At 40.5% G+C, this 26,407-nt stretch overlaps 1 protein-coding gene across 5 annotated transcripts in view; it reads left to right on the forward strand.

Moving 5' to 3' along the window:
* Positions 1-26,407, forward strand: part of LOC139701043 (glutamate receptor ionotropic, kainate 2-like) — a 564,255-nt gene that overhangs the window by 251,991 nt on the left and 285,857 nt on the right. For all 5 annotated transcript variants that reach the window (XM_071599613.1, XM_071599611.1, XM_071599615.1 and 2 more), the window contains exon 2: positions 20,256-20,417. In XM_071599613.1, coding sequence (XP_071455714.1) covers positions 20,256-20,417 — 162 coding nt within the window. The remainder of the gene's footprint in view (positions 1-20,255; positions 20,418-26,407) is intronic.

Genomic DNA, 26,407 nt, shown 5'->3' on the forward strand with positions numbered 1-26,407 from the left:
GAGAGAAATATTGACTGCATTATTATTGATATATTCACCATTCAAGGTCAGTTTTGGTTTTAAAACAGATATCATAACGGTAAAAGGATACATTTCTTTGGCTCTCTAAACAAAACACAACCTGACATGTGATATTAAAATAGACTGTTCTTTAATTCCACATATTTTTTCTGCTTTGATACCATTCCTACCCTTTCCTCGCTTGCCTATCTTTCACTCATCTATCACAGTCTTCAACACACATAACCAATAAAAACCCTTCATTTCGATCTTCCTTCCCTTATTTGGATTTCTCTCGACTCTCTCTAAAACTCCACCATGCCAAGCAATCCCTCGTTTGTTTTCCTCTCGGTCAATTTCATCTTACCCATCCATTTGTACAGCAAATGTCAAAAGCCACCGATCTATGCCTACCGCTTTGCTGCAACAACCGTGTTCCGTATTGCTGCGTCACAAAACCACGCTTCATATCAACCGCGCTTCGTTTTAACGAGCCTTTTCTTTACATCCTTACTGAACGTGCCGGTCATCAATGGCCTACGCCTTATGAAATATTCTTTCTCTAGCGCAATTTTTCTTTTAGGGTCCCTATTTCTTTGACCATTTTGGTTCAAGACACTTCCGAAGTAGATAAAATCGTCCACGTACTCTGCGTAGTTTATGAGCTCCGGTTTGCTTTGAGTTCTTTAGTATTCACCTTGCTTTTCACTTTAACGAAAATCACATAATCTAAGTTTTGGTTGCATTCCTTTTCGTCATTAAAATGCAACAAAATATAAAAATCATTCTCTCAGGGTCCGGGTCTCGGGCAAGGCGAATGATTTTTGCACCTTTGAAATTGTTGCATTTTAATGTATATTAACGGATGATTCTGTTAAAGATACTACCATAGTATCTCCCGTAATTTCTTTGATTTATATTCTTCCCATATCTATTGAACTGAATTTTAAATGCTCCTGCTTGAAGCTAAATGCTCTTCTTGAAAAGAAAGTTCTTGAAATAAATTTTCAGTAGAGTATGCTTCACTTGTACTAACTTAATGTCACTTTTTTGAAATTTTAGTCTTTTAATAAGTATAGATATCTACAACAGATCACAAGTTAAATTCCTGGTCATTGATTTATATTTTATATGGATTATCCTAATAACCGTTTGCGTGGAAACATATTCATGCATAAAAACTTATAACCTTGTGTTAGGCAATCGAAATAATTATATTTTAATCAACTCAATGCTCGTATCTGTTAAATTTTAACATCTTATCGCTTATTTTATGTCGCGAAATTGATGTATACGAAAAATATTTATAGTCTCCCCTGATGAAGTATTTGGTAGAATGAAATAACGCATTCTTAGCAAAGATTCGGTGCGTTTTCTATGCGAAAAAGGGAGATTTTCTACCCAAGAGAGGCCAGGATGGATCAATAAAGCCATGAATTGAATGTTTTGTTGACCATACCACAAAGCCGAGATCATAGCCCCATTAGCCTTTGTTACTATTATGTTTTTCAAATTAGTGAAATTTTATTTATAGTATAAAATAGAACATTTAAAGCTATATTCATATTAATTTATTAAATGTTTCACGGTACAAGAAAAGTTTTCCTATACTCTTAAGTTGGATATATTCCATCTTGACCTTTTCATTTTAAATTCCGCCTTTTTACCTGATTGCTTTTAAATAGAGGCTCTTTATAAGAGAATATATAGCACGATGTCCCGCGTTTCATTTACAATGATAGGGATAATTTAGTGGCTCTCCTTTGAATGTCGGGTAACGAAAATTTCGACGAAGGCACACTGCCTGGTGAAATTTGACATAATTTTAGTCGCTCAGAAAGGTTTTTTTAAGAGCAGATTGATGCCATTATCCAGTGGACTTTTGATGCAGGTCTCCCACGTATTGATATTCTACTTTTTAATATAGATTCTCTTGAGGAGCTACTGGTTACGTATTTTGTTCTCTCCAAAAAATAAAACCTTTAAAAATATGTTATGCTTTAAAATATTTGTACTTTCTTCAAGTGTTTTATTTAGAAATTCATACATTCTTACAACATGCCGGTGGACCCAGTAGTTAAAATAGTGAAACACAACTCCAAGGAGAGATTTGGAATATGGAATATACATCAGAAATAAGACCGAAATGTTTAAAATATCAGAACATTAAAATGTAAAAAGCAAGCATCTATATTTTTAGCTCTTTATATTAACCGTGATACAGAAACCATAATGAAAAGTTAATATTATCGTAGAAAAGAAGGGTTTAGTAAATAGTTTCAATGGAAATACATGCGTCACTAGGTCTCTAAATAAAAAAGTGATGAGCGAAAACTATTTCCAAGAATTTTATTACATATTATTGATAATGATGTAATAAAAACGTTAAAGATTGAGGAAGTTCTATAGGAAACGTTGCTAATATAGTAATGCGCACGTTAAGTGAAGAATCATTTTAAGTAAGCGACGTTTTCTAATGCTCATTTGATTATCCGTTGAGGAACTCGTTACCTACCTTAGCGATAAAAAACAAATAACTCTCATGAGAGACAAAACGGTGGGACGTGCTTAAATTGCATAGAACCTTGACTTAAGCGCCGAGACCAACGTAAATGGTGACGAGGTGGTGTTTTACGCGCTCCAAGAATTGGTGATTAAATGGGGCTTGTTAATTTCAGCTGCGTGCCTCTACACTGCATTTAGTTTGAAAGGTTCAGCTTAGAATTCGGTCAATAGGCTAATCCACTCTCCCTCCCACCGCTCAGTTCCGGTCCTCTTACATTCTGTAATCTCTATCTTCCTTCTCTAGTCTTCTCCGCCTTTCACATAAAGCTTCCGAAACGTCCACCCCATCCCCCTCGTCTGCCTTTCTGGCCCCCTTTCTTTGTGGTGCATCCACTTTCATCCCATCTCCCTCTTTCATCCTTCCGTATCGGTCTCGTCCCGTGACCGAACGAATTTCCCGTTTTGATTCGCCGGTGAATCTCCCTTCATCTGTCCGCCACTATTCGGCTATTCTTCGCCTGCCGAGATTGCTCTCTCCACCTTCAGCTCTTAACGGGGCAGGTGCTCTTATGCATCTGCAAGAATACGGTCAGACGAAGTCAACAGTTCGAACTTTGGACGTCATCTTATCAAGGGGGACGTATTCGAGACGTTGCTACACAATTAGAGCCCCCGGAGTTTCAGCACTCCACCTTTCATTTTAATTGGGGTTGGATGGGGAAGATTTTACAAATAAATGGCCAAGAAATTATTCAAGCATTCATAAAAAAGTTTTGAGCTGCTCTAATAATTTTCAGGTTCCTTTTAATGAGACAATCTTCCTACGTCAATGCATCAAAATTCTTTAAGCTAATGTGAGTATGACTGAATCCAATTTAGCTGAAAATACTCATTTTTTCAAATTGTTAGGGAAATTTAAATTTTATTTACAATAAAACTCATATTATATATATAATTTGCTAATACGTTCCAAATTTGATGTTTATTTTTTTATTTTTAATCTCTAATGAGTGAAAATAAGTATATAGAGCAACGCAGAGAATTGTTTTCCAAAAATTTAAAATTATATTTTGGTATATTTTAGCTACAAAAATTGTTTCCAAGGTAAAATTAATAGAGAAGCGGATTTAAAAAATTTGTAAATTTAAGTTGAATATATTTATGTGTAAATCCAATCGTATCACGCGATATAGTTACATTTGAAAGATGAAAGATGACAGAATGAAGGAAAAATAGGGTTCTTTGTTCATTTAAGATTTGACATAAGGTTTTTCTTCGGGAATAATGCGCATTTAATGACATTAATACTTAATCTACTCGTGCTATACATTTATTTACATGTTCTACAGTTTAAAATATTAGAGAGCTGACAGACAGACTGACTTCAAACACTCAATTACACATTGTATCCCTTTGTATTTTATCCTCATTCTATTAGCACAATTTAAATGATTGCATATCTTTATAAAATAATTATGATTTAAGAGAGCTGAAGGAAATAATATTTCTGCAGGAGTAGAAATATTTGGTCGTTGTTGACCTCAGCCTACGTCAGTTATCACCAGGCCCAAATGTTCACGTAAAAGCTTGTCCAGGACGTGATTAACAAAATTTACATGCTAAGAGCCTAAAAAACGGGGCATATACACATCCTAAAAAATCCAATGCATTCCAAAAAGCCAGAAACCCCCTAAAAATATTTTTGAAAAACCTACATATCACATTATTCATTCATTCCAGCTGACTATGGTTCACCTCTTTTTCGATATAATTTTAGGGAATACCATGCTGTGACCGTAAATTATCAAAATACTTGAATGTATTTTATGATTAGCATTGCTGCGCATTTAGTTTAAGAAATATACAGCAGGAAATCATTTCTTGTTTACTGCATACATTAATAAAGTCACTGATATGGATTAAATGTGACAGCTAGAATTTATGAGGTAGTTGTCGCAAATTTGAAGGCAATAGCGAATTCTGCAAAATTTATTAAAGTTGCTGTCTCTCAATCAAGAACGTTTCCTGTAATAAGAGGAATAATTCGTGGCAATTTCGTGGAAATTTGTTTCCTGGAATACGAGAATACAAGTATCCTCTCCTTCATTATTATTTATCTCATCTATAAAGACTAATTAATCTTTTACAGGGAATACCTCTTTAACGGAAAACATTGCAATTGTGATTCAATGTAGCGTCTTTTTAATGATTGAAAATGAAATGCTATCTCTCGTAAACTAAAAGAACAATATTATCTAGAATATGCGTAGTCTGTAGTAAAAAAGATTTAGTGATGGCACGTTGACTTCTAGCGCTAAATATAGCACCAAAACGTGCTCCTTTGGGGTGGCAAAGGATTTTGGCTTTACGATCCGACCTTTAGCAGTTGCGGCTCTTTTAACTCGCGCTTCGTCAAGCAACATCCCCACAATTTTAAAAGCCCTAAAATGTTGTTTGATTTTTATATTTAAAAAAAACTGAAGGCATAAAAGAATTATGATGACATAACCAACATCAAAGCACGATTCTATATTTTTTTATAATTCTAAAGAAAACTCATGGCAAAAAGCATCTTGCTGAAGGGTACCCATGTGTAAATGGAATGGTACCCACTCTGTAAAAAAAAGAAGTGAAAGTGAAAATTACGTTAACTCCGTTTCTACGTACATTAGATTAAACTTGGAATCCCTCCAAGCTGACAGATTTGGCTACGCATAGGAAGCCACCAGCCAGTAGCAGTAAACGTTACCAGGTGGTTTGGTCTGTTGTCTTTCGCGAATATGACGCTGCAACCATACACTTCACTATGCTGAAACCTGTTCGCGGTTTAGAATTTCAGGTATATTTTTCAATTTTAAAGTTTAAATTAAATTACATATCGCTAATGTTTTGATATTCAGTTTCCGACAAACTTCGTTTACTTCCCATCACGTGATTCATAAACACTACATATTATTTAATGGAAAAATTATTCCACTATTAGATATATTATTGGAGGCCGTGATAGCCTACGGCTTTGAGCATTCGGCTATTGACCCTAGACACCGGGTTTAAATCGTGGCGACTCCGTGAGGCTCACTTAAACTAAGTTTTGCGATCATTTTGGGATGCAGATCTACCCGAGAAAGCAAAGGTGTTACTACCCCATACCCTGAGGTTTGAATTTCACACTCGTTGGGGTTTAACATGAGGTGAGCTCTACCCTTACCCATCAAACCAACCTTCAGGTCGATTTGATATGTCACAAGTCATGGGAATTGACATTTTTACGCCAAAGGTGAATACTCTTCTTTCACATGTGCTTGATGTACTTTTTTCTGTAAGTGCTTTTTCCCTTACGTGCTTGGGAACCACGAGGTGTGTTTGTCAGTTTCTCTTCCAATTTCTCTTGCCCTTCTCCTCAGCGAAATTTCCCAGCTTCCTGCCATTCCCTATTCTCCTCTCCTCCTCTTCCTGACGTCCCACCGAGTTCCCTTCGTCGCCTTTATCTCCCCCCTTCCCCTCCTCCCTCTCTCCCGCAACCCTCTCGTCCCTCGCCCGGAAAGCGGCCTCACCCACGCGCTCCCCCTTTCACACATCGTTTGGAGCTCGGCCATACCCCGAGGCAGTGTGGAAGAGAGAGAGGACCGATAGGGTCTTTTGTGTACAACCTGCGCACGGCAGAGGGGTTGGACGGGGGAGAAAACCCTTTCCCGGTGCTGAACCCGCCCACTCCTGTGTCGACTACTTTGCACCCCCGTCATCCTCGATTGCACACGCACACACTCTCCTTTTCCCTCTCTCGCTCCACGCACTGCAAGTCCATCCCCCCTTCAACCTTCACACTCCCCCCCCTCCCTATCTCTCTTCGTCCACCCACCGCAACAACACGCACACATACACACACTCTCCTCCGTCCCTTTCCCGCAGCCTTCACATCCAGTAGACCCTATTAACGGTTACCCCTTACCCCTCTGCCCCCCCCTATCCATTTGAAAAGCACCGCGCGATGATGCTTTAACGGTCCCGTCAGGGTTCGAAATCTAACGCGCCGTAAAAGGTTACCCCTGTCGCGTGATTACTCGTCCTCCCTTCCCACCCTTCCTTCCTTCTCTCTCTCTCCATCTCTTCACCCCACTCAAAGACGCGCCCATGAATTGTAATCGCGTCGGAGAAGTGGTGATGGGAGCCGCAACGTTAACCTGCCGCAAGTCACCAAAGTCTGAAACTCTTTTTTTTTTTGAGGAGAGCTCGCAGAAAATTCGTATCGAGCTCTGCTAAGACCGAAATGCCCTTCCAAAAGCGTGTACCTGCTTCCTAAAAACTAATGACCCGCACTTTGCGTCGGTGACCTTTTGTATTTTAATTTTATATTTCTTGAGTGTCAAGTTGCTTTGTGTTGGTGTGTAATATCTGACTTAAAATTATAAAACTTTATTTTTCTTAGCAAAGGTGTTTTGGAAACTTAAGTGGTTATTGCAGCGCGCTTGGCCACTCCCGTAAACACTTCGCAGGTTGAATTTTGCTGTGTGATGCAGGTCTATGGGAATGTTATATTGGGTTTTATAGTTAATAAATATCTGAAAAATATATATTCGTTAATAAAGAAGGCTGGACGAAGAATAAGACATCGTATTATAATCAGATTGTTTCAAACTTTCTTATAGTAATGATCCGAATTATCGCGAATTCTAGTTAGGATATCTAAAAATTTTGGTAAAATGTATACTGAAAATGTTATATATATTCATTCCTCATTTCTTCCCGACCGCAAAAAGAAGTCTATTTGATAACCCCATGAACTTTATCCCTAATTCATAATGATAAAATTTCAAATTTTACTAGGGTGTAGAAAATTGAAGGGTAAAAAAATCGTGGAAATCAGTAGATCATTTAATTGACTGTACGTTCAACGAAGCATAATGCTACATCCTATATTCTGTATGCCCTAACCCATTCACATCCTTGAAGTTTCCAAAAAACAATGTCAGGCGACATATTAAGATAATCCATTCCCTAAGAGTTGGAATGCCTTCCCAAAATGTTCCAAAATAATAGCTATTTTCTTTCTATTATGTTTCCTAGATGTAGAAAGAAATTTTCAATTCGCACCGGAATTACAGATTCAAGTTTTCCAGGAATTGAGCCCTGAATCGCATTAAGTACTGCATTTCTGCCTTGGCAAAGCATCAAGAGAAGTTATCCTCCCACCCCGGATAATGTGACTCCTGCTTGATTTAGAATAAAAAAGTTCGATGCATTCCAAGTCGGATATTCAGTCCGAAGATGAGAATTTTTTTCCCTTGCTGCCACTTGCAAGCGTTATAAAAGGCACCAGCAAGGATGTCTCTATGGTTGCATCGCAATGGGCATAGTTTTTCAATGCCGTTTGCCGTTTGAAACCAGCCAGTTACGTCCGGCGGAAGATTGGGTCATAGCCCTTCAGAGATATAACCTAGGAATTGAGTCAGCGGGTCATTGTTTGTTTGAATGGAACTGGATGGCTTTCATTGGAAGTTTGAGAAATGCACCTTTGTCTCTCTGTGGCTGCAGTGGAATAAATCCACAATTAAGGATGGAGGACGAATTTATGGACTGAACAATCCAGCAACATATTGTTCAATGGTATAAATGCTAACGAAGCGAGTGAAATTTGTTTCTTTTCCTACCAATTCATTCTAATATCAACTTTCCAGAGAGAATTTGAATTTATTCGTGAACAACGGTGAGGCAAAGTCTAATATACACTTGAGTGATTGGGTATTAGTTTCATATATAAGCCTTCATCAACGTCTTCGAAAAATACATAAATCCACAAATATAACTCCTTACACTAACTATGAATAAATTTGAGGCGAATAATTCGTGAATCTTAGAGGCCTATGTTCAGCAAAAATTATACTCTGAAACACGTATGTTCTAATACATTTTTTCAGTGATATATTATCATAGCAACGGGGTAAATGGCAATGCAACGACTTAGAACATACTTATGCGAACGTATGCTTTGGGTGTGTGGAGGCGTGTGTGTTTGTGTGTGTATGATTGTATGTGTATACATAGAAATATATATAAGCATACACACACTACACACTCACAACACTATAATGAAAAAGATAAGGTAATTAGAAATACAGGTCTATAGAAGCACAAAAAACATATTTTACTCGATGGTTGATAAGTATTCCGTGTACCAACCATCTTTTTCATTGGAAGGTTGAGGAATATGCATGCAAACACACACACATGTGTATGTAATATATATATATATATATATATATATATATATATATATATATATATATATATATATAAAATATCTTCGAAATGGAACGCTCTTCGGCGACGCACAAATATGTAAAAACACAGATTTAGATTTTTTAGAATATAGAAACACAATATATATGTATATATATTTATCTATTTAATTTATATATATATACAAAAAAATATATACACACACAAAACACACACACATATATATATATATAGCTCAAGTGGTTAAGAGAGCATCCGCCCGGCAAGTGGAAAGATCCGGTGTTCGAGTCCCGGTTGAGGAAATATTTTTTACTCTTGTGATCCGTTTCGATTCCGCCTTCCCCACCTCTATTGTGTTCGTCCTTTATATGTGTTCCTATCCCTTTTCCTTATATCTGTTTCTGTATATAATGAGTATTTATTCGCCGTTTTGGCGGGATTTCGTGTTTGAATGTATATATATGTGTGTGTGTGTGTGTGTGAGTGTGTGTGTGTGTGTGTGTGTGTGTGTGTGTGTGTGTGTGTGTGTGTGTGTGTGTGTGTGTGTGTGTGTGTGTGTGTGTGTGTGTGTGTGTGTGTGTGTGTGTGTGTGTGTGTGTGTGTGTGTGTGTGTGTGTGTGTGTGTGTGTGTGTGTGTGTGTGTGTGTGTGTGTGTGTGTGTGTGTGTGTGTGTGTGTGTGTGTGTGTGTGTGTGTGTGTGTGTGTGTGTGTGTGTGTGTGTGTGTGTGTGTGTGTGTGTGTGTGTGTGTGTGTGTGTGTGTGTGTGTGTGTGTGTGTGTGTGTGTGTGTGTGTGTGTGTGTGTGTGTGTGTGTGTGTGTGTGTGTGTGTGTGTGTGTGTGTGTGTGTGTGTGTGTGTGTGTGTGTGTGTGTGTGTGTGTGTGTGTGTGTGTGTGTGTGTGTGTGTGTGTGTGTGTGTGTGTGTGTGTGTGTGTGTGTGTGTGTGTGTGTGTGTGTGTGTGTGTGTGTGTGTGTGTGTGTGTGTGTGTGTGTGTGTGTGTGTGTGTGTGTGTGTGTGTGTGTGTGTGTGTGTGTGTGTGTGTGTGTGTGTGTGTGTGTGTGTGTGTGTGTGTGTGTGTGTGTGTGTGTGTGTGTGTGTGTGTGTGTGTGTGTGTGTGTGTGTGTGTGTGTGTGTGTGTGTGTGTGTGTGTGTGTGTGTGTGTGTGTGTGTGTGTGTGTGTGTGTGTGTGTGTGTGTGTGTGTGTGTGTGTGTGTGTGTGTGTGTGTGTGTGTGTGTGTGTGTGTGTGTGTGTGTGTGTGTGTGTGTGTGTGTGTGTGTGTGTGTGTGTGTGTGTGTGTGTGTGTGTGTGTGTGTGTGTGTGTGTGTGTGTGTGTGTGTGTGTGTGTGTGTGTGTGTGTGTGTGTGTGTGTGTGTGTGTGTGTGTGTGTGTGTGTGTGTGTGTGTGTGTGTGTGTGTGTGTGTGTGTGTGTGTGTGTGTGTGTGTGTGTGTGTGTGTGTGTGTGTGTGTGTGTGTGTGTGTGTGTGTGTGTGTGTGTGTGTGTGTGTGTGTGTGTGTGTGTGTGTGTGTGTGTGTGTGTGTGTGTGTGTGTGTGTGTGTGTGTGTGTGTGTGTGTGTGTGTGTGTGTGTGTGTGTGTGTGTGTGTGTGTGTGTGTGTGTGTGTGTGTGTGTGTGTGTGTGTGTGTGTGTGTGTGTGTGTGTGTGTGTGTGTGTGTGTGTGTGTGTGTGTGTGTGTGTGTGTGTGTGTGTGTGTGTGTGTGTGTGTGTGTGTGTGTGTGTGTGTGTGTGTGTGTGTGTGTGTGTGTGTGTGTGTGTGTGTGTGTGTGTGTGTGTGTGTGTGTGTGTGTGTGTGTGTGTGTGTGTGTGTGTGTGTGTGTGTGTGTGTGTGTGTGTGTGTGTGTGTGTGTGTGTGTGTGTGTGTGTGTGTGTGTGTGTGTGTGTGTGTGTGTGTGTGTGTGTGTGTGTGTGTGTGTGTGTGTGTGTGTGTGTGTGTGTGTGATGTGTGTGTGTGTGTGTGTGTGTGTGTGTGTGTGTGTGTGTGTGTGTGTGTGTGTGTGTGTGGTGTGTGTGTGTGTGTGTGTGTGTGTGTGTGTGTGTGTGTGTGTGTGTGTGTGTGTGTGTGTGTGTGTGTGTGTGTGTGTGTGTGTGTGTGTGTGTGTGTGTGTGTGTGTGTGTGTGTGTGTGTGTGTGTGTGTGTGTGTGTGTGTGTGTGTGTGTGTGTGTGTGTGTGTGTGTGTGTGTGTTGTGTGTGTGTGTGTGTGTGTGTGTGTGTGTGTGTGTGTGTGTGTGTGTGTGTGTGTGTGTGTGTGTGTGTGTGTGTGTGTGTGTGTGTGTGTGTGTGTGTGTGTGTGTGTGTGTGTGTGTGTGTGTGTGTGTGTGTGTGTGTGTGTGTGTGTGTGTGTGTGTGTGTGTGTGTGTGTGTGTGTGTGTTGTGTGTGTGTGTGTGTGTGTGTGTGTGTGTGTGTGTGTGTGTGTGTGTGTGTGTGTGTGTGTGTGTGTGTGTGTGTGTGTGTGTGTGTGTGTGTGTGTGTGTGTGTGTGTGTGTGTGTGTGTGTGTGTGTGTGTGTGTGTGTGTGTGTGTGTGTGTGTGTGTGTGTGTGTGTGTGTGTGTGTGTGTGTGTGTGTGTGTGTGTGTGTGTGTGTGTGTGTGTGTGTGTGTGTGTGTGTGTGTGTGTGTGTGTGTGTGTGTGTGTGTGTGTGTGTGTGTGTGTGTGTGTGTGTGTGTGTGTGTGTGTGTGTGTGTGTGTGTGTGTGTGTGTGTGTGTGTGTGTGTGTGTGTGTGTGTGTGTGTGTGTGTGTGTGTGTGTGTGTGTGTGTGTGTTGTGTGTGTGTGCGTGTGCGTGTGCGTGTGTGCGTGTGCGTGTGCGTGTGCGTGGTGCGTGTGCGTGTGCGTGTGCGTTGTGCGTGTGCGTGTGCGTGTGCGTGTGCCGTGTGCGTGTGCGTGTTGCGTGTGCGTGTGCGTGTGCGTGTGCGTTGTGCGTGTGCGTGTGCGTGTGCGTGTGCGTGTGCGTGTGCGTGTGTGCGTGTGCGTGTGCGTGTGCGTGTGCGTGTGCGTGTGCGTGTGCGTGTGCGTGTGCGTGTGCGTGTGCGTAGTGCGTGTGCGGTTGTGCGTGTGCGTGTGCGTGTGCGTTGTGCGTGTGCGTGTGCGTGTGCGTGTAGCGTGTGTGCGTGTGCGTGTGCGTGTGCGTGTGCGTGTGCGTGTGCGTGTGCGTTGTGCGTGTGCGTGTGCGTGAGTGCGTTGTGCGTGTGCGTGTGCGTGTGCGTGTGCGTGTGCGTGTGCGTGTGCGTGTGCGTGTGCCGTGTGCGTGTGCGTGTGCGTGTGCGTGTGGCGTTGTGCGTGTGCGTGTGCGCGAGTGCGTGTGCGTGTGCGTTGTGCGTGTGCGTGTGCGTGTGCGTGTGCGTGTGCGGTGTGCGTGTGCGTGTGCGTGTGCGTGTGCGTGTGCGTGTGCGTGTGCGTGTGCGTGTGCGTGTGCGTGTGCGTGTGCGTGTGCGTGTGCGTGTGCGTGTGCGTGTGCTGTGTGCGTGTGCGTGTGCGTGTGCGTGTGCGTGTGCGTGTGCGTCGTGCGTGTGCGTGTGCGTGTGCGTGTTGCGTGTGCGTGTGCGTGCGTGTGCGTTGTGCGTGTGCGTGTGCGTGTGCGTGTGCGTGCGTTGCGTGTGCGTGTGCGTGTGCGTGTGCGTGTGCGTGTGCGTGTGCGTGTGCGTGTGCGTGCGTGTGCGTGTGCGTGTTGCGTGGTGCGTGTGCGTGTGCGTGTGCGTGTGCTGTGCGTGTGCGTGTGCGTGTGCGTGTGCGTTGTGCGTGTGCGTGTGCGTGTGCGTGCGCGTGCGCGTGCGCGTGCGCGTGCGCGTGCGCGTGCGCGTGCGCGCGTGCGCGTGCGCGTGCGCGTGCGCGTGCGCGTGCGCGTGCGCGTGCGCGTGCGCGTGCGCGTGCGCGTGCGTGTGCGTGTGTGTGTGAGTATATATATATTTTTCGAAGGAACAGGATAGGGATGTTGAACGCAATGAACCGAGGAAGAAAGTACTCAGAGATGAAGAGGGACCTGATATAGAGCGGGATGTTGGATTTTGTGTTTTTTTTTAGGAGTCACAAAATGTTTTATTTTGTAGCCGTGTCCATCCAAAAACCTACCTTAACCGGTAGTTTACCTTATAATAATAATAATTTGCGAAAAAAGGTGTTTTAATTTAAAGACGTATCTCAACTAAATCTGAAGCCTCTTTCTGTTGTATATCAGTGTACCAGTAACCTTTCCCCCAAGATCATATTAAGCAGAATTTGTCAGATATTTTCCTAACTAACCACCTAGCATTCAAGTGACAATTGAACGTATGCCACACGACTGTATGTAAAAGGCAAAAAAGGAAGCATCACTCTTTCCGGAGACTACGTGACTCTGATCAAAAAATGCCATTCCACCGTTCAAAAAATACATATCTAGATATATGTCACCTTTCACGAGAAATCTCGATACATACGGGTGTTTCAGACTAACGACAGAACGTCTTGTGATGTTCGGTAAAACCTTGACACACTTTCGGAAGGGTGCCCTTTGAGACGAGGAAAATGAGGTTGGACTTGGTGGGTGGTGCTCCTCATCTGTCGTGGCCCTCTCTGCCTATCTTTGCACGGCTCTTCATGTATCCCTGCACTCACTACATTGCCCAATCGTCTAGCCTTGCATCGTTTTCGCATTCTTGTTTCTCCGCAAAGTCACGGACGGGGAGAGGGTGGGAGGTGGATCAGCACATCTCCTCTGTCGATATTGAGCACTCCCCTCTCCCCAATCGTCCTGCCAATGAGCCAGTTTCTATCTTAACGCTGCATCGTCTGCTAGACTTGGGAGAGCACGGAGGCGTGAAGGGAAGCGAGACGATGGGAAATTTGATCGGCGCACGTTACTCTACCGATTTCTCCCGATACATATTATTTTCACGCTTACACATACCCGGACCCATTGGTCTCAATGGACCCAAGCAATTGATTTTCGTCTCCTCTTTTGCATCACTCACTCCGTTTTGAGATCATTTTTTGTCAATAAAATGGCAAAAACTTCCTGAAAGTAGATAGAGGTTTCAATAAGGGTCGGAAATCATTCTGAAATAATGAACGGCGTTCGCAGGTTCACTTTTTTCTTTTTTGTTAATATTATCTAGGGAAATAATTAATGTTAAACTTTTTGGTACACCTAGCTTATTTACAAAAAAATTGATAAATGTAAAGGAAGGGAAAATTAAAACTCTTGTGTCACTTTTCATACTATGAGAGTACACATCACCAATATTTGACACCTGATCTTTTTAATGCATCTTAACTACTCCAACACAGAAAATGTCCTCCCAGAAAAATTTCCAAATCAATTTTGAATGGTCTATAGTAATGTGAATCTAGAAGGTAGTGATTATTTAAGGTAAAAATTGAAAGGGACGAGTAAAGAATTAAAGTGGAGTAAATGCAATGTAGTTTTGAGAGGGAACGACCAGCACAATAGGTTACAGTAACTAACGCGATAGAAAAATATTATTGCATAAATACGTGTGTAAACACTTTACTTGCCATAACCTTTCGTTTTAAACATTACCAGAAAAAATTATATAGATTACCAAGGTATTTTCCTTCTTGTATCAATACTGGTGTATTCTGTGTTCATTTTTCTAACACAAAGATTACTACAATCCCTTGCCTTGGTAGTCTCTTCGGCCATATCCATCCATGAAGTTTTTGCTTCAAACTCTTGAAGTACTGACTCTACTCTTATGTATGTCTGGTGACTATTAATTATTCTTTAAACGTGATCAAATCAGGAAAAAATAAATTTTTTATAATTGTGTAGTATTGGCCATAGAAACCTCATTTTTTTCAAGAGCCACACCTTCTCAACACATCTCTCATGTTATTTTTAAATAGGCATTCCTCAAGTACGTACCCAAGTATACATCGCATCAAGTCGACATTCTTGCTTATCCTAGTATACTCATGTACTGTCAATTAATGTTCCTATCGTATCTTTGATAGCGTGCACGGATTTTCCCTTCTCACCTCCTCATAGTTCTTTCACCCTTTCTTAGTATGTACCCTATATCTTCGCCCTGTATTCTCCATCATTCTTCTTTCGCCCTATTAGTTTCAAACCTCAGTTTATTATTTTATCTTTGTACTTTCTTCTGCCTTATTTTTATTTACATTATTTCCATTTTCTTAACTCGTGAATCCTTTGAATCATCTCTTCAGCGATCCACGGTTGCCTTGTCCTTTCCATATTTACTCTTCCTTGGATACGCTTGCGGCTTTCGATATCCTTTTTTTGATATATCCTTATTTTTTAATTGTACCCGTCTCCTTGCCCTCACTCATATCATTTTCTCCCGGCACTTCTTTCACTTTGTCCCGGTTAATTCTTTTACCTTCCATTTCCTCAATCGCCTTTCATATTTAATCCTTTTGAATCTGACGTTACATTTCATTTGCACTGCATTCGATTTGAATCCATATAACCCCTCGGGAGAATGTTCATTAATTACGCCGTGTCTAAATCTGTGCATAATCTATGTTTGTTTCTCCACTCGGTGGATTGGCGATGGAATGTTGTAAACTATGATAGATTGGAGAGCAGACGGCGGGTGCAGTAGGGATATGAAGAGATTAAGCCCGTTGCACGGAATGGAGGGAGGAAGGAAATATGCGGATTTGAACAAGGGTTTATTCGTAGTGTTGGGTGTCAGGTTTCGTTTTGTTAAGCAAGAGAAATAATTTTGTCTTTCACCAGTTTAATATCTTTTGCCATCCAAAAAACACGTTAACCGGTAGAATATCATTAATATAACTAATATAATAACTTTGAGACATATCTATATGTTGCTACTTGAAGCTTTGTTCTAGAGAACTGCAAAGCTGCGAATCTAGGTGACTACAAATATAATGCAAAACTGGCAGGTTCATTGATTGCTGCGTGTATGCTGAACCTAAGGAGATTATATGAAAAACCCATCCGTCCTATTCTTTTTTTAAGATGGCATGTAGGAATCTCACTGTGCAACCCGCTTTAAATTTAAACTCCAAAAAAAATAAGAAAAAACGACATTACCGGGTCGAAATACACATTTAAAATGGAACTGAATAACTCATCTAACCATTCGTCGTAAATCAAACGGGACATTCAACATAAAACATTGAAGCGTCATTTTTACATAAATGTCCACATTTTTGCTGCCATTAAAAACCCGTGTATATCGCATTGCCATGCTAAGCTTCTGTTTCACTCGAAACCGTTCATCCCTCTTGCATAAAAACAAGGGTTTACGTGACCTTTTCACAGTTCAATGCTGCCAAAGCAAGCATATCCATCTCCGTTGATGCCAAAAACTACCATTGGCTATAGTTTCTGGGATGAATAGGAGGCGCGCTCCAGATGAAAGAGATCTAACAATGGCTTTGAAAACCATCATTGTACTATTATCAGGCATTTAAAGGGGATCGCGAGCTTTTAGGTCAATTGATCCTGGCTTACATTTACTTTTATTATTTTACAAAAGCTCGATGCACATAAAAGTGAGCGGATATCGACGGGTGTCCATCAAGGGTGATTGGTAACGAAAATATAGGGTACTTTGTACTAGGTCTGCCTATGCATACGATACAAACGGTAATTGAAATAGTTCTTTCGATGCTTATTTTTTTATTAGAGCCATGGAGTACCCTCCTTTGAGTATTTTTTCTTTCTACCTTGCCAATTAATACTTAAATTGGTAACATATGCAAGAATATGTTGCCGTAACCTGCATTTTATTTCGCGTCCGGATGCAGTAACTCCTGTCTACATCTATCTCTACACAATACCCCGCCAGTCGCCGCCTGCATGTAGTTTTATTCTCTTTTCCGGTTGATGTCCTAACACCACCCGTAATGTAGAATAAAACCACATGCAAAACCAACAATTTCATGCAAATCTACACCCACGAGGCGAATGCGATTTTCATGCGAAAACCTTTGTACCTTACAGGTATTCAAGTAGTATTTTCAGGGGAGGCGACCGAGAGCCAAGGTCATTTGCGCCATTAGGGATGGATAGTAAAGGAAGGGTGGAGAGACACCCGGCGTCGGCATTAGTCTACTCTTGTGGAAAGGCACCAAGGGGTCCGCAGTTTAACGTCCCATTCGACGGACATCGTACCGACTCAAATTGCTCTCCAAAAACCACCTCAAGTAGGGATCGGGATAATACTGGAAATATCTGCAGCCTCCGGGATTCGAAATACATATACATGTACATAAAATAACATACACATGCAGTATGAAAATACCTTATGTCTACGCAACGTTTAATTTTGTCCTCATTTGCAATTCAAATATCTTTACTGTTACTATCATGCCTTTGATTTCTGACTATAATAATTCCTAAAATGGCCGAGAATAGGAAGAATACTTTTAGCTATCTCTATCTGTACTGGAGTCTGTATTCCTTGTAAAATGAAATAATATTATTAGGATATTCTGAATTAAGTTACCCTAAATGAACCGATTAGGTAAACTATTGAATAATTTAGGAGTAATTTAACATGCTTAATACAATTTTATCCAGGTTAAAGTACTCTACGGTTTGATTTTTACTTGATTCGAGGTAATGGAAAGATATTGTAGTTTTTTATTAGTCATTTCATGATTATAATGGCCTTGTTGTAAAAGCGAGAGAATCGTAACAAACTTTTTTGTGTTTCGTGTATCTATGACTGAAATATTTGTCAATGCCATTTTTTGCTGAATTTTCCTCCAATCTTTTCTATTGTGCTAATGATGCGATATCCAATGCACACCGATGGAGGTACTGAAATAATTTTTAAAAATTTATTTGATACGATAAAGAAATGCTCGCCCTCTTTTTTTGCAACACGTTTCGAAAGATAAATTATATCGTAATATTTTACTTCGTAAGAATAATACGTATTTTTACCTATGTTATCTTTATATAAATTTTTACTCTACTTAGGGTCGACTCTATGCTGAGTTAAATTTATTGAAATAGTACGATTTTTAATGGAGCTTTGAAGAAATCTCAGCTCGAGCTACTCTATCAGCCAAACAAAAAAAGTCAGAGAGTATGGACTTTTACTTGAAGTATTGATTAAAGAGTTCTTTTTTCTACGCTAAATTCGTGATCCCGGGATAAAAAAGTAAAACTATAAAAATTTAAATATTATTTTCTTTTCCTCGATGATTTCCTATGGCATCCTGTCACACCTGCTTACGGGTTCTATACATAATGATATATTTTCCAAACTTTCATGTTTGTCAATGTCATATTTTGAAAGGTAAAAAGCACTATCACTTAGCCTAAACTCTCTATATTTTTTAAAGTTGTTAAACATTCATAAGTGTAAGAAATTATTAACTACTCTCTTTTTGTTTGAATAAATGTATTTAATCCTAAAACCAATATCATTTGATGGAATTAAACCACTCCTCCTGCCTTATTTTATTTATCTCATGTGACAATCAAGAGGTCGCAACACGTCAAGGATTAAACTATGAGTAAGATAAGTGCCAAAAAACTGCTCACCGCTGATTGAGCGTTCAAGACGATGGAGGGGGAATGGGGCGAATTAGCCAAGCTTGCGGATCATTGTTAGAAGGTGGAAGGGTGTGTGAAGTAGTGTAGCACCACCAACATTTCTTTCCAGCCAATATAGCACTTATATCTCAGACTACTCAGTTGTAAGTGGCGGATTAAGGATCGAGATGGGCAGTGATAGGAAGAGACGTAAGCCAGGGATGTCCATAATTACCTGTGCTTTTCAAGATATTAGTGGAAGAAATAGTAATTTAACACTACAATTCATGATATCAGTTAGGTTTGCGGATGAGTAAGCATTAGTTAGTCAGTCAACCTAGGAACTACATTAATTGATCAGCGCATTAGAAAATCAGTGTGATAGGTATGATATGCGCAAAATATATATGCAAAACAAAGGTTACACGGTTTTTGAGACAAAGTAAGCCTAAGTTAAACGTATAGAAAAAAACGGGCAGAAATTTGAGAAGGTGGACAGCAGTTTACTTATCTAGGCAGTATTTTGGAACAATATTGACAGAGCAGACAGTATAAACATAACAATAGGAATAAAGCATGAAGAAATAATCAAAGGCTTTGCGTTTGAATAGGAAAGAATTTATTGTTGCCGACTAGTTTCGCTACACTGTAGCATCAACAGGACTGATTACGAAAGTGAGAAATTTCAAAATGACTACCTAATGACCTCTACCCTTCTCCCTGAACTCAGTGACTAACCACCATGCATCAAACCCTCTCCCCACCCCTCACGTCCATCCTCTTTCCGCTGACATCCACCCCTGTTTCCTCCTTCCCCCGCCTACCCCGCCCGACCCTTCCTATTTACACTATGTATGTATGGGTGTGAACTTCTTGTGATCAAATCAGATGAAGCTACAGTTTAAGAAACTAGTCGACAGCAATAAATTCTTCTCTGTGGAAACGCAAAGCCTTTGATTCGTTCTTCGTGCTTTACAAATGTATTTCCACAAAGTATCGGCCTCAACCATCTCTCAAAAAATAGAAATAGTTAAGGCAAAGATGATTTCATAGAGTGGAGAGAATTATTGATAGGAAGTTATTTTGAGAAAAGACTCGTCAAAACTTTGATATATAACCTGGTTTTGGACGGCTTGTAAACATGGTCATTGAGGCAAGATGATAAGTCGATAGGAGGCAAGGATGGGTTAGTGAATAGGATGATAGATAGAAGGCTTTTGAGATGTGGATGTGGAGAAGGATGGAAAGGTAAAACGAACGGGAAGGAAAACAAACTAAGAGATACTGGGAACGGTGGGAGAGGTGGGTTTTTGGAAGAAATCCAAAGGAGGCAAGAGAAAGGTAGATGCTGAGCATGTTTATTGGCGATTGGATGTTGAAGGTGGTGAGAGAGGATACAGTCAGGCAAGCTGCGTAGGGTTAGGAATAAGACAGACATTTTGGACGGAATGAAGGCAAAACGCGAGTATGAAGAATTGAAGAGAGGTTTAATATTGTGCCTGGTATCAGGTAGTATTTTCTTAGGAGAGGTATGTATTGCTGTTCAGTCTCCTGTCGTCCAAAACTTTTCTTAAACGATAGACCACCCAATGACAATAGTGTATCTCATAAATTAATTGTTTATTTTTTGCCTAGAAAAATGAACGATATGTTTCTCGTCCAGGACAAAAAATAACTCGGGTTCAATTCGCCCTGTCGGAAGAATTAATCATTTGCCTCCAAATATTCTGAATCCGCATTTTGAGCTAGTGCCGATTCAGAATACCATTGCCGTTCGTAGAGTGAGTATTTAAACTTAAATCACCGGCAATAATGTTTTGAGCGATCTGGACCGGACGTTGCACCACGTTCCTCTAACTCCGTCCCTCTTTAATCTCATCCATATCTCGTATTATCCTATGAGATATCCTACCGTCTGTGTCTTACGAAAGGCAGAATGAAAATATTTCAATTAAATTTCATATTAATAGAAATTTGCATTGAATAATTACATTGAATATTTTCTATTACTTTCAGGCGCCATATTCACGGAGGACCAGAAAGACAGCAGTACGGAGTTGGCATTCAAGTACGCTGTCTATCGCATAAACAAAGACAAGGACCTTTTACCGAGGACCACTCTGGTATATGACATAAAATACGTGCCCAAGGATGATAGCTTCCATGCTTCCAAAAAAGGTGAGTGAATTTTCACTTTGGCTTACTTGCTAATATAGTTATACTATTTGTTAGGAACTCACAAAGGAAATGTAAAGAAAGTGTGAAAAATGGCTATAAGAAGAGCACACCAGTTGCATTGTAGCGCACTAAACAATCGTGTTGGATGATTAGCGGTCGACTATTCAGAATTTATAATAGCATACAATGTTTATTGCAAAAAACAAATGCATCTATTTATCACCAAAAAACTTGTTTTTCAAACGAAGAACTTAGTCACAACGTGTAGTATCCGCTTTTAATTTTAACTGAATTTATTCTTTGTTAAAACTAATCTCGCTTTGAATTAAATGTAGTTAAACTCAAATTGCATAACCAAAAAATGGAAATTAAAGTGAACACTGAAAACCTACAATTCTATGGCGTGAAATCAGGTTTGAATTTTAATGTCTATGCGATTTTTTCATTCCCATAACTTATAAGTACTTTTCTCACCTATTAAATTATAAATAGGATAAATAACCTTTGAATATTTACTACAATCTGCAATTTTGCTGAAGATAGAAAAATGAAGACATATGAAGAGCAATACAGCAACACACAATTGATTTCTGAATACATCTGTATTACGTTACAATTTTCCTGCATAAGAATAGTCAATGCAGTCCGAAAGAAGTATTAATTAAATTTCACATGTTTATAATATGAACTGATATATTCATTGATCTGTCGAGTGTCATTCCGGTTGATGTATGCTATCCACATGGCGCTATTGTCTAGAGACTAAGTTACGTATGCATTCTGGGAAAGAGGAAGAAGATGAGCAGGGTATTAATGTCGCTGGGCACTAATTACTGCTGGAGGTACAGATCCAGTGGCCGTTGCATGGACGTGGTGCCGTCATTGAAAATCCCCTTGCAATTCGCTAGTCTACAGATCAACGAAAGCCCAGACCATCATTAGGACCGCTATAGGGATACCGGGGCGCGCCCCACTTCCTCAAACACTCCCTCCCTTCTCCGGTAAATAAACACGGGGACTATTATTTATACGGCGATCGATAGGCTACACGGGCACCCTGGAAGTACTGTGACAGGCTTCACCGTCATTTATTTCGCCTCGTACCGAACCCCTTTCCAAACTTAGCCTCATTTCACCACGCTAGCTGTCACGTTCGTCCCACTCCGACGGCCGCCTCCCCATGGTGACCCCCAAAGTTGTGCGGATAGTTATGGAGTCCGCACGCATGGTTGAGGTTACCGTGAATTTTATGTTCCAGAGTATTTTTTATAGTGCAGTAATGTCATTCGACATGCATTGTTGCGACGATGAGATTTCAACGACGACAGGGCGTCTAACCGAGTTTGAATACCATTCACACTCGGGACTAATGCTTCAAAATAAACCCTCTCTCTCTCCCCCCCTCTTTGCCGTTGCATGCGCTAATCGTAAATTGGCAACCTAACGACCAGAATTTGTTTTCGTTGTATCTATATTCTATAGCATGTTATTTTGTTTCTTTTGTCCGTCGAATCTTTCATACGTCATTTTCACGTGATGCGCCTACTCTTTTTCTGAAACCTGGCAAGGAGATGCTTTTCCGACATTCATGCTGATGGATTAGCTGAGATCCCGAGTTATTTAAAAGTAAGAATTAAAGCTTGAACCACAAAGAAATTTGCAATTCGGATCTTGGTGTATAGTTCACTACTTATGGAATACCGCGCCTACTGAAATAATTTTCCACTTCATTGAAATATTTTAATATTTCGTGCTCTAATAAATATTTAATAACTGAAACTGAGCCCATTTTGTTGAAACTGAGCACATTACTTTACTAAGCCCATTTTGTAATTAGTCATTTTATTTTTAAATTGATGATCCGAAAAATTTTCTTCATACTGAATTAATATGGCACTTTCTACAGTATTACTCGTAAACACATTTTACTAGGGCATCGTTCACTAGTAATAATGTCGTTGTGTTAACTCGTGTGTTAATTTGTAAATGCTTTCACCTCATCTCGGAGGTTACAGTCCACGTGTAAGTTGATGAAGTTTACCTCTTTGATATAATATCCATGTACGACATCTTACACCAAATACGCAAAAGAAAAAGGATGCCAATCTAACCCCTTTTTAAACCTAGACGCTAGATTAATCATCGATTAATGTGTTATACGTTGCTCTCCGTAATGGTTCTAGGCTGTTGACTTATTTTGAACCAGGAGGTTACACGTTGCAGTCCAAACTTTATATTCTACTCATGATTAATAGACGAGGAGCAATGCGTGATTTTATGGATGATCACTTTGGAAACTGCATTTATCTCACATGTTTCCACAGATGTGCCCCAGTCACGATCTCCACCAAGGGAGTTTAAGGTGAACACTTTTTGCTAACGGCGCGTATTGGGATTTACGGCGACACGGCGGAGAACCATTGTTTTCCTTGCATTCCAGTGAGTGTAGCGTATCTTGATGACTTCTAGTGGAAGAGAAAATATTACTTGCTCTACTCCCCCAAGGGAAATAGCCATTCCGTTACCTAGAGTGTAGTACTACAATAGATGTGACAGTATCATCACAACCGCACTCACCTACTAGGTTTTCTGTTCATTTTTTTTGGAGCAAATTTCCAAGCACCCTGGAGCGATGCGTTTCTGTTTCGATGCGATCGCAAAAAGATGACTATCACACTCGTATACCTTTCTATTTCTTCGCTGTGTTTTTGTCTTAGTATAATATTTTTCGTACACCTCCGAAATGTAATGGGATCGCTTGGATTTTAAATTGCTTTCTTTATGGCTGAATGCCTTGCTTGCTGCAGCGTCAAAATAAACTATATTGATCGCTTAAAAGCACTTCTGTTCGTGAGTAAGTTGCGCAATTGAGTTATTGCGTAAATTGGGAGTAACACTTCAGTTTCTCTCACTGGAACGTTGTTCCAGCTTTCGTCCGATTGATGACGATAACAGAGGCAGTGAAATTTATTGGAAAAAATACGGACGGCAGCTTTGATCACAATTTGTGTCTAAAAATAATATATATTCCATATAAAACTAATTAGCTATCATCCGTAAATTATCAGTCTTCCTTGTTTAGCATAAAATTGAAAATAAATTTAAGAAAATCCTAATGATTTTTTCGTTTGTATTTTTTATTTAGTTTTTCTTAATTATGAATCCGAACGCCTTCTGCCTTCATTTAAAAAAAAGGTTTATCCATGTATCTTGTAATATGGACTTGGAGAAGGCTTTCGACAACGTCAAATGAAACAAGATTTAAAAGATAGTAGAAGCGCTTGAATTGGACTACAAAGACAGAAGACATATCCATTACCTTTACTAGAATCAGGTTACAACGATGCAAACAAAAAATGGAAGAAAAGTAGAAGCCGAAATAAACAAAGGAGTAAGACAAGGATGCATCCTCTCGTCAGCACAATGCAACGTATACCTGGAAGAGGCAAAAAAAGAAACGTAATAATTGGGTATCAAATGAGTCAAGGTAAATGGAGAAGGAATCAACATGCTCCGATTTGCAGATGACATCGCAAAAGTGGCGGTAACCGGAGAGGACCTGCAAGCAACTCTAAGTGCTATGGATCAAGTACTAGGGGAATATAATATGAACATCAACAAGAATAAAACTAAAATCCTTGTGTTTGGAAGAGAGAGGCTGAGTGGAGATATCACAATTTGAAGGGTGAAACTAGAGCAAGTGGAATCCTTTATCTACCTGGGTAGCAGTACAGGGTTCGTCCGGAAAATAAGTGTACTGATTTTTTCCCGCCGCTCCAGGCGCGCCCAGCACCGCTCTGACGGGCTGCGATTGGAGGGGGGTATGTTGGCAAGCGACGCTGAAAAAGGCAGTCGGCTCTGAGCTGTGGTGTAGTGAGGAGCTCTGTTAACGCGAACCTCCACGCTCGACCCACGTCATGGAACGCAATGCCGAAGTTTTTGGAGCAGCGTTATTCCATCAAATTTGCGGTAAAGCTTGGGAAATCGTCTACCGAAACTATCGGTATGATTAACCAGGCTTACGGGGAGTCAGCCATGTCCAGAAACATGATCTTTCGGTGGCACAAGATGTTCGTGGAGGGCAGAGAAGAGGTCGACGACGAACCACGGCCTGGACGCCCATCAACGACACTCACCGACGAAAATGTGCGAAAAGTTCGCAATGTACTGAACTCTGATCGTCGTCTTAGTGTTCGGATGATAGCAGAGTAGTGTAATGTTCCAAAAACTATAGTGCACGAGTCGCCCGCGTCCAGCCAGCGATCAAAAACATCTGGCGGCTGCATCACGACAATGCGCCGTCTCACACCGCGCTTGTCGTGTCGGACTTCTTGGCCAAGCACAGCGTGGCAACGCTGCCGCACCCGCCCTACAGCCCGGACTTGGCACCACTGGACTTCTTTCTGTTCCCGAAGATAAAGAGGAGTTTGAAAGGAACGCGATACGGGACTTTGGACGCCGTCAAAGAGGCCGTGACGACGTATCTTCGAGAGGTTCCCGATGATGCCTTCGCGGGAGCGTTCCAGGAATGGGAACGCCGCTGGAACAAGTGTATCGACTCACAAGGGTCCTATTTTGAGGAATATTGGCTTAAGATATGAAAAAGTGTAATAATTTTTTTTTCCTGAGCTCAGTACACTTATTTTCCGGACGAACCCTGTATAACATGGGATGGAAGAAGTTCGACCGATATCAAGCGAAGACCGCATTTATGAAGAAGAGTTAATTGCTATGCTCAAAGAACCTAAGGCGGGAAACAAGGAATCAATTCGTCAAGACTTTCGTGTAAATCATGGGGCTCTTTGGTTCCGAGACTTGGAACATTGGAAAAGTGGACCAGCGAAGAATAGCAGCCTTTGAAACGTGATGCTGGAGGAGAATGCTGAAGATCAAATGGACAGACAAAGTAAGGAACGAGAAATTATAAAGAGGAGCAGGATAGGATAGGACCATGTAAAGAACTCCACGGTAAAGGAGAAATAGATGGATTGGACACACATTAAGGCACAACGGATTAATTAGGAATATAATAGAAGGAAAAATAGAAGGGAAGATTCCACGAGGAAGACCAAGATACATGTGCATAGGGCAAATTAACTACGACGTAAAACAGAGAAGGTATCAGGGATTTAGGGACTTGACATTAAATGGAGTAGAATAGAGGGCTGCAGTAAACCAATCCTAGGATTGAAATACTGATAATGATCTTGTCATAAAACACCACCAAGTTGAGTACGCAGGGATACCACGTAGTGAATCTCACCGTGACGGTGAAGTACTTCTGACGTCTCCACCTGCTAGCCCAAAGGTCGCAGTTTTGATTCCTGAGTAGGGTTTTCGTCCATCGGGAGGTATTATGTTTGTGTCTGTCTTTATTTTTAATTTTATGTTTGTAATCCGATGTAGGAAGGCAAAAATTTAGCCAATTATGCATTAGTGCTATAATATTGAAATATATTATTTGGGGACGGAAAGTTATGAAAGTAGTTCCAAGTATGCGAAACCCATAGTGATGAAATTGAATTCTAAATGCAGGACCTTGCCCACCGGTGGAATATTTGGATAAAATATCGAGATATGAGCTAAATCACGTCCACGCTATGAAGTATCCGCAGCAAAAATATTGTCGCAAACCAACGTAAAATTCATGAAAATTACATGTACACTTCCTTGAATAATCAGATCTGAATAGACATAAATTTAAAATAAAAAGTACTTATTGGCCTTTACCAGGGAAATTTTATGATCAAAGCCAAAAAAGGTTCCATGATATAATCATAATAGATCAACCTGCATAAGAAAACAGCGTCCCCGGAAGTGTTGGAATGAATATTTAGTGTAGTGGGGAATAAGAAAGAATGTAGGAAAAGCACTTCAAGTGGTTAGGAAAGACTCTTTGATTAGAGTTCGCAATCTTATTATTTAAAAACTAAGAAGTCAAATTTAATATTACACCTCCAAGTATTGTTTCAGTTTGACTGCATGAGTGC

The sequence above is a fragment of the Hetaerina americana genome, unplaced genomic scaffold (genome assembly GCF_022747635.1).
Source record: "Hetaerina americana unplaced genomic scaffold, ioHetAmer1.1.p SCAF_11, whole genome shotgun sequence".
NCBI lineage: Eukaryota > Metazoa > Arthropoda > Insecta > Odonata > Calopterygidae > Hetaerina > Hetaerina americana.